This window comes from Hydra vulgaris, chromosome 02, assembly GCF_038396675.1.
Source record: "Hydra vulgaris chromosome 02, alternate assembly HydraT2T_AEP".
NCBI lineage: Eukaryota > Metazoa > Cnidaria > Hydrozoa > Anthoathecata > Hydridae > Hydra > Hydra vulgaris.
The window spans coordinates 26358654-26368640 of NC_088921.1; the positions used below are offsets into that span (position 1 = coordinate 26358654).

The 9987-nt window shown below is 30.5% G+C and overlaps 1 protein-coding gene across 1 annotated transcript; it reads left to right on the forward strand.

Annotated features, from left to right (window-relative positions):
- Positions 1 to 321: 321 nt before the first annotated feature.
- LOC136076843 (uncharacterized) lies at positions 322 to 3815 on the forward strand. Its single transcript, XM_065790439.1, has 6 exons — positions 322 to 391; positions 589 to 824; positions 939 to 1159; positions 1279 to 2420; positions 2546 to 2839; positions 3032 to 3815. The coding sequence occupies exons 2-6, from the start codon at positions 595 to 597 to the stop codon at positions 3650 to 3652; spliced, it is 2508 nt and encodes an 835-aa protein (XP_065646511.1). The 5' UTR covers positions 322 to 391; positions 589 to 594; the 3' UTR covers positions 3653 to 3815.
- Positions 3816 to 9987: the final 6172 nt, after the last annotated feature.

The window sequence follows — 9987 nt, forward strand, 5'->3', positions numbered from 1 at the left end:
ATTTCACGGAGTGTCTCAAAAATGTTCCTAAGATATTGGTTTGTTAATGAATTTTTTTTTTTTTTTTTCTGGATTAGTATTTATTCTCGCGCCATTCGTTTAAAGTTTAACTTTTTTACATTTTTTGAGTTTTTATGGGCAGTTTCAAATGATCAGCGCGAATAGAAATTTATTAACCTTTAACAATTTAACTGCCTCAATACAAAGAATGGAAGGTTTTTTATCCATACCGATTGTGCGCATTTTTATTTTTATCATATTTGTTACCAGGTGGTACTTTAGAAACGCAAAAATCGGGTAATATTTAAAAAAAGCGCAGTTAAGAAAACAATTTTTTTATCGAGCTACTTAACAATTTTTAATTTTAAAAAATCTAATATTACCACCTCAAGTAAGTTTATTATAACAACATAACATAATAATGCATGTTATATTTTATAATTATAGTTAAATGAATTAGGTTATTTAAACATTTATAATATTTTAAATAAACTTTTAAAAAATTTTAAACTTCATACAAATTATGAAAATGTTTATAGTGATTAACATTATGATCAATGAGTAACATTATGAAATTTTGTTTTAAAGCTAGCTATGACAACAAAAGTATCTGAGGTGTATCCCTGTCCCAAGAAGGGGTTTAAAAAAAGAAGATCGAGTCGCAAGAACATGTTCCTAGTTAACGTCACTCTGGATAGAATGGAAACAAACCAGCTGCCCCTAAGGATTCACGTTATCCAACGCTACTTATTTTTAAGAGAACAATCTCCAAAGAAAGCACTGAAGGATCTCGTCGCTTGTCCTTTAATGTCCAAAACTTTCAAGTAAGCTTTTAGCTTTAGAAATCAATAGATAAGAACATTATTTCATGTTTTATGTCAAATATAGTAAAGATAATTTAATAAGTTATGTTTTTAATTTACGGAAGTTCTTCATAGATTAAAATGCATAACAAACAATGAATTTTGCAATGTCAGTTGTATCCTTTCCGGAATCTTAATTCCTTGGAGAAAAACTGGCTTCAAAGTCATCAGTGACAAAAGGATGATGTATCATGTCAAGAAGTATGTAGAAAAGTACATAGCATTGAAGAAATCCCAGAAAAAAATTGGAATTGGTTATCTTGAGACAAGAAATAAATTTGAGAAATCAATGACAGGTAGGGGATAAATATTAAATGTTAAGATTTTCTAGTCAAACAGCCAGTACTAAGCTAATTTATTGTGAAGTAAATAGTTTACTTTTTCTTGTTCTTACCTAATAAAATTAAATTTAAAGGATTATTTTGGGCTGGAGAAGACATTACGCTTCTTGAACGTAGTTTAAAGACTGATAGGCTAAGACTGGAAGCAGATAAGATTGAAGATTTAACCTTCATACGGGACCAGCTAAGTTGCAGAAAGATGGTGATTGGAGCGTTGGACGGTCGGTTTGTAGATGTTAGTAATAGATCTGCATCAAGAAATAACTCTAAAACCTCTGGTATAGTAAAAAAAACTTTCCATGATTTCTCCGGATTTTCCTCTGAAAGTGAAATGATTACTGATGACTCTAATGATACATGTTCCGAAGATGATTTTAAGATTGGTAACGCATCAAAGAAGAAGACAGTAAAAAATATGACTCTAAAGATACCAAAAGACATTTTTTCAAAAACTGCCAGAACTGCTATTGGGATGGGAATATCTACTAACCAGGCAACAGCACTTATCTCTTCTTTTCTTTGCAATGCCGGTGGAGATATAGAAAATGTAACATTATCCCACAGCTCAACTCACAGGATTTTTGATACAATAATAAGAAATGATGCTGGTGTTCTTAGAGCAAACATAACCAGTATGGTTAAGACGAGCGGCAAACCCATCATTGTGCATTTTGATAGCAAAATTATCAAAGATTATACGGGTAGCATAGATGAGACAAAAGACCGAACTTGTGTGCTTATAAGGCATGACAATCAGTCCCATCTGTTAGGCGCTCCAGGGTTGGAACACGGCAGTGGTGAGGCTCAGTTCACAGCAATTCAAAATCTATTAGATTCTTTTGATCTAGGGCAGTTCATCCACGGAGTTTGTTTTGATACCACTGCTTCAAACACTGGCTATTTAAAAGGAGCTTGTGCAAGATTAGCTAATTTTCATGGCCGACCATTGCTCTTGTTAACCTGCCGCCATCATGTAGGAGAGCTCCATATAAAACACTTTTGCAATGAAGTTGCAGTAAACAAATCTGTTGGACCAGAGAATCAACTATTTAAATCTCTAAAGCAGAACTGGCATGGTATTGATGCAAACAACGAGAAGATGCTGTTGAAATTTAATCACCAGAATGTTAAGGGTACCTGGTTGGAGAAGCAGGCTCTATTGGCGCTAAAAACTTGCAAGGACCTGATAGATAAAAACAAGTTAAGAAATAGTCAGGTAAGGTTAAAACAAAGAAATATATTACTTTAAAACAACTTTATACCAAATATATATACCAACTATAAAAATAGAAAGAAGAAACATAAAAGTTTTTAATTAAGTTGTAAATTATATACATTTAGACTTTTGAGAAGCGCAAAGATTATTGTGAACTGGCAGAGCTTGTAGTTATGTTCCTTGAAGAAGATCAGACAGTTAGGTATAAAATTCACAAAACCGGAGCTATTTCACACGCCAGGTTCATGGCAAAGGCATTGTACTATATGAAGTTCAATTTGCTTCTCCCTAAGATCAGACAGGTTTTTTTTCTGAGTGATGAAATTGTTAAAGAGATCAACAGAATGGCTGAATATATTTCTCTTTTCTGGGCATCGTGGTTTTTGACCTGCGAGTTTTCTGATTCTGCAGCTTTTGAAGTAAAACTTAATTTCCTAAATATTTTTATATTAGTCTCATAATTTAAGAATAATTTGTTTCAAAAAAATACCAACTAAATTGTTTTAGAATAATGACATAAATAAATGACACTTATTACATTAGATGTTAGACGTGTCATTATCAACCTTACTTACTATCTGTATTGCATTATTTTTAACTCACACTCTTAGGATCAACGAAACTATTGGCAGATGTGCCATTACAATGCGTATGAGCCTGCTGCAGAAGTGGTATTAAAATCATGGCGAAACCATATGTGGTATTTGGATCCATCAACCGTGGTGCTGGCGCTAGCATGTTCTAATAAAGATCACTACATCGAAATGGAAAAGATGGCAAAAGTTCTTTATTCAACCCAACGGAGTGGCATTAAAAATGTAGGAACGGTTAGAACCAAAACTAAAATCCTTTCTGATAGCAGTTTTTTGTTTAATATAGATCAACCACCAGGTCTTGAATCATATATTTCGCCAGATTCCTGGTTAATTTTTGATATCCTAGGTCATACTTCTGAAAAATGTCTATGGATGAAACTCCCTCAGATTTTTTGGAAAGAATTTCCAGGATACAATGAGTTTCAAAGCTTCGTAAAATCTGTCGAAGTTGTTAACGACTCATCAGAACGTGCAGTAAAACTCATTCAAGATAATGTAGAGCGTGCGAAGAGCGAGGAAAAACTTCAGAACCTTCTCCAAATGAAAAACTCTTGGAAAAAGCCATTTAAAAAGACGAAGAATGGATACAAGGAGTCAGTTACAACGCCTGCTCCCTCGCTACTGGCTGTGAGTTAATAATTCAAAACCTTTCCAATATCTCTAATAATTAGAATTACCTTACTGTAGACTCTAAACCTTGAAAATGTATTTAAAAAAAAACTAAATTATGTGATTTTTAGAGATATGTGTCTTAAAGGAAAGAATTTATTATATATAATAAATATAATAGCAGCTATGGCAGTACTTAGAGTTCTTACTTTAATATCGGAGGTCCGAGGATTGATGCCGGTTTAGTCATATAAACGACATTTACTAGTAAAAAATTTTCCCGCGGTGCTCTGTGATGAGCACTTAAAATTTAATGAGAATTTAAAATAACACACACAAAATCTAAGTAGATATTTTCTGAAATATATGAACACATTTTGATCTAGTTAAATCTACAGCAAAATATTTAAAGTCCTATAACAAATCTTTTGGGGTAACCATTTTAAGTTTGGCTTTGTTTAATCTTAGGTTCCAATAAAAGTAATTTTTTTAAAAACATCATTTGATACCAATAAGAAGTAAAAAAAAAAAAATATTGCACCATGACTGAAAATGACCTCATTGATCAACAAAAAGGCACTTTGAAATAACACAAATGTTGATTTTTCTATCAAAATCAGTGAACGGTAGGCATTGTGTATTTCTTAACTCGAAAAGCACAGTGTTTTTTTTGGTATGGGAACACATGAAGAGAATATAAATGAAAAAATTAACTGGATTCGACATCAGAATTGATTCGCGCCGTTGTGTTTAAAACTGCTCAATTTTTATCACTTATTAAGATGGGATCTAATATTTTGGTTTTTGTAAAAAAGCTTTTATATAGTCCAATATTTTTACTAGATCTATTTAAAGTTTTGAAAATGTTTACTGTTTATGATTCCACACTTGTGAGGTTTGGAGGGGTTTCTATTTCTAATACCATTTTCTTGTCTAAATATGACATTTTAGAAAAGTTGAAGTAATTTATTACATCCAGATGCCCTTCCTCGTTTTAAACTTTGCAGACCAGAACTGAGTATTTTTTTGACATTACCACTAGGAAGATTACCATCCAAGGCAGGCATTGTTTTAAAGCATTATACTATATGGATTTTGTATATGAAATGCTTGTTTTATGTATGTGTAATGCTAAATTCTTTAGTTACCTGTCTGAATATTTTGTTGTAATTTGATATGGTTTACAAGACGTTTATTTAGAAAGCATATTGTCATTGTTAAATCATTTTAATCACATTTTGAAATAAGGTTGAAATTGCCTAGTGCGTAACTTCGAACGACCGGCGCGAATACTTCTAACAGGAAAAAATAAAAAATAAAAAAATTTGACTTATAAATATGACCTCTACGCCACTCATTAGCGACTCCGCATGTAATTTGGTTGTCAAAAAAAAATTATGGGATGGCCTAATATACTGCTAAAAATAAATAAATACGTTATCTAATAAATGAATAAATTCATTGAGTTTTTTTTTTTTCTTAAACGGTTAATGATTAAAAAATCAAAATTAGGCAAAACTATTTTATTTCACAAATAAAGTGCAGAGTGAGCAATATAAAATTGACTAAATTTTGTTCGACAAAATGGTTTATTTAAAAAGTTACTATTTTTTAGGGTAAATTTGTTTTTTGTTTTCAATGTGAAAAAATCTTTGAAAATAAGTATGAAAGATGAAACTTTGTAAACGTTTAATTTATACATTTTAAGAACTTTCATGTCTTTAAATAACATTTTTAACCGCACATTTTGTGCGGTTTAAGATTTTAAAAGGGTCAGGGGCAATAACATCCGTTTTTGCCATGTATAATAACATCCGTGAAACAACATCCGAAATTTCATCGATGTATAATAACATCCGAGAAATAACATCCCAAATTTCATTGATGTATAATAACATCCATGCAACTACATCTGTAGATTTTTCGGATGTAACTACATCCGAATTTTATTTTTTTTAATAATACATTGTTTTAACCAGATGTAGTTATACATTTCATTTTTTTCGGATGTAACTACATCCGAGAAAAAAAAAGAATTAAAAATGCATTATTTTAACCAGATGTAGTTACACATCGGATGTAACTACATCCGGAAAATTATTTATTTGATAATACATTATTTTAACAGAATGTAGTTAAACATCTGATTTTTTTCGGATGTAACTACATCCGGAAAAAAAAACTATAATAATACATTATTTTAACCAGATGTAGTTACGAATTTAATTCTTTTCGGATGTTACTACATCCGGATTTTTTTATATAATGCATTATTTTAACCAGATGTAGTTACACATCTGATTTTTTTCGGATGTAACTACATCCGGGAAAAAAGTAATTTAAAAATGCATTATTTTAACCAGATGTAATTACACATCTGATTTTTTTCGGATGTAACTACTTCCGGAAATTTATTTCATTTTATTTTATTTTTAATAATGGAATATTTTAGGCGGATGTAGTTACACATCGAGAAAAAATCCAGGATGTAGTTACATCTTTCTAAAGATGTTATTATGCATCGATGAAATTTGGGATGTTATTTCTTGGATGTTAATTCAGTAAAGAAAAAAAGCGGATGTTCTTTCACAAAAATGCGCGGATGTTATTTCACTACTCCGCGGATGTTGTTGGACAGATGTAGTAATCTTTTCCCTTTTAAAAACATATTAAACTTATGGCGTGTTTCTGCCGAAAATAAAGAATGTCACAATTTACTTTTGCAAGTATTTTTCCGAAGCAACATTTGTATACTTAATATAACAAGGTATAAGTGAGTAATAAATTTGCTATAGTTTTTTAATTTTTAATAACTTCTGGTTTTAAACGAAATTCTTTTAGCGATTTTAGAGCTAATGTATTTAAAATATAGTTTCCATGGTAACTATTTTATCTTGATAAATTCCAACAAACTTTGTGAACGACTCTTTTTTATTTCAACTTTGTCTGGGTGGCAATTTTTTTGATTTTGATATGCAAAATAATATCTAATTAACACCAACAGGGAGGAGCGATTTTACAGTTCTTTAAAATTTAAGAAAGATGTCCGCAATTTTTAAAGATTCGCCCTCCCTCGTTTTATTCTTATTCACACTTACTCTGTATTATGAGTTAATATTATTCTGTATATTTATGTACTTATTTTATCACCTTTATTCTTCATCATAAAGTTTTGATGGTGGAGAATTTGATCAAGTAAATATAATATGAAAATAGTCATAATATTTATATAATAGTTAGTCAACTCAAAGAACCATTGCCATAAGAAATAAAATATAAATTATATTAAAATAAATTTATTTCTTATAACTATGGAAACACAAACTGAAGATGTGCCGGAACTAGTTTATGCCGAGTCCCCGTTTCGAGGTACTGAGCAGAACATACCGAGTCCGAATTAGGGTACCCGACACCGGGTCCATATTAAAAAGTTGCAATAAAAGCTTGTAAAATCTCTAGCGGTGAATTGTTTTGACAAAATAACGCTGGTTAATTTGTACTTATTAAGTTTGCCTAAATATATCAAGTTTCTTTCAATAAACAACTATGTTTACACTCGTGGTCACGAATTCAAATTACTCAAACTAATGTGTAAACTCGGTGTTCCTAAATATTCTTTTTCCCTTTGGTTTGTTAATGTTTTGAGTAACTTGCCGTATGAGGTCGTTAATGCCAAAATTAGGTATTAAAATTAGTTAACTCTATCCACTTCAAAAAATTCTCTCACACAAGAAAAAGAAGCTATTCAAATATCCGTATAAATCAGATTCCTTTTTGCAATATATTCTGATTGTTTTGCAAAAGTATATTTAAAAATTTTTTTTTAGTGAAGCATATCTATATTTAGTAAATAGGGTTTTTTGGTTATCGACTCCATAACACTCATAGACTTATATCAAGAAGTTTATTGATTAAAGTTTAAACTAACACAAAACTAAACTAAACAAATATCTACAGCACTTAAGGTTAATTTTTATAAAAATTTCTTTCAAGATACTCGGTACCGAGTACTGCAACAAAACGGCCGACTACGGATACCCGGTAAAACAGCCAAATAACCGGGACCCCGGGTCCGAACCGGATACCCAGCACATCATTTGCACAAACTTGTCTCTTTTTTTTGCATACTGTAAAAATCACGCAACTTTGATCAAAATTGGAAAACGGGTACAATGCGGAAATTATTATGTTTTCTCTTACCATCCAGTAAATGAAATTACAGGTAAAATACACTATATTAAAGTTATTTTATAAAATTACGACCTGTTTTCAAAGTTGTTAGCCTTAAGTACTTCGTACTAGATAGTGTGTTTTGCACACTTAATTGGTTTAGTGTTTTCGGAACATTCTCCTCCATCAAAGTATTAAAAATTACTCTTTGTTTTTTCAAGTTCATAAGTGGAACAATTTTCTTAGTACTGTTGCAACATCCGCTGCCAGATCTTCCATAGGTTGTGTAAATTTATTTTTTTCCTCTTCTACTATTCGATAGAAGACCAAGAGTAAAACATGTAGCAATCACTTCATTTGTTAAATATTTTTTTTGTGTTGCGAATAACTGCTTCAATATCAGTGAATACAAGTTTGGTTTTTTACCAGCCTGATAAATAGATTTACTTTTTTTCGAAGTAAAATAGTTTAAATATTGTCTATTTTAAAAAATAAATGCAGATAGTTTTTACTATATTTTGAGATTAAAAAAAAAAGATTTTAAAACTGCTCTTACAACAGCATCCATGTTGCTAAGAGAACTCGGGCTAAATTTGAAAAGCTTAAGTCCAAATGTAAGCCTAGGAACTGTTTATGATAGGAACTATTATATAGATGAACAATTTTCAACAGCTGCAAAAATGTCCGCTCCAGAAATGTCACTTTTAAGGCAAAAACCATATCTTCGCCAATTTTAAAAATAAAAAGCTAAAATGTTTGGTGAATGTTCATTATACCCTGGCCAACAATAACTATTATTGTTATGAGACGAAACCAAGAACAAATGAAATAGCAAATAATAAACATATGGTACGTATTTCATATTAATTTTCAGCTTTCTATTAATTATAAATAGTCACCAGCATGTATGATACATTTTTGTTTGATTGAATAAATATCATACATGTGCAGAGCACCATAAACACATAGCGTAATAACTTATATTTAACGTACTCGTTTTAATATTATTATTTTTGGAATACCTTTCAACTAAATATTCTTTGGAGGACAAATTGCACATCTATGATGTCTTGATAGATTGCATAAACATGTAGAGTAGCACACCAAGGACAACATCAAGGACAAAAAGTAGGCACCATATATGAAACATGTAACATAACAATATTTAAACTAATTTAATTATTTCCATAATTTATAGTACACTTACAAATATTACTAATATTAATGTATAGAATAAACCAACTCTAAAATAACACACCAAGGATACATGACATCATGTGACATGCTTATTGCATTTAAATTTAGATCTAAATGTTAAAAATTTTTTCTATTATACTGGTTTTAATAGTTAGACTTCCTGGTCGAATATTAAACAAAATCATCAAAAACGTATTTTATAAATTACCTAGGCATAAATATTCTATGCATATGGGAGCGCAGCAATAACATATGACAGGTGGCAGGAATAATGTTGAAAAATGAATTTCGGAATAATGTCGAATTTATTAAAAAGGCCTAATGTCGCAAAAAATAAGGAATAGTGTTGCAAATGAATTTTATGAATAGTGTCGAAAAAAAAAAAAAAGGAATAGTGTTGCAAATGAATTTTATGAATAGTGTCGAAAACAAAAAAAATGAATAGTGCCGCAAATAGTAAAATCGAAATAGTGCTGAAAACATAAAAAAGGAAGAGTGTTGCAAATAGTGAAAGCGGAATAGTGTTGCAAATGAATCTAAGGAATAGTAATTACTATTTGCGACATTATTCCAATTTTACTATTTGCGACACTATTCCGTTTTTAATATTTGCGACACTATTCCTTTTTTATGTTTTCGACACTAATCCTTAGATTCATTTGCAATACTATTCCGTTTTTTTGTTTTCGACACTGTTCATTAGACTCCTTTGCGACATTATTCCTTATTCTGTTATTCGACAATCAATCATGCGGCAATTTGCGACACTATTCCTTTTTCACATTTTTGACAATCAAATTTGTGACAATAAAAATTTGCGACAATCAAAATTTTGCGACACTATTCCGCCACACCCATATGACTACTTAAAAAGAATTTTCTTTAATATTTCTATACTTAAATTTTTTTACTTAACTGAGCTATTTAAAAATTCATAATTATAAAGGTTTGAGTTTTTAAAATACAGCAATGAAACAAGTGTCACATATCTACTC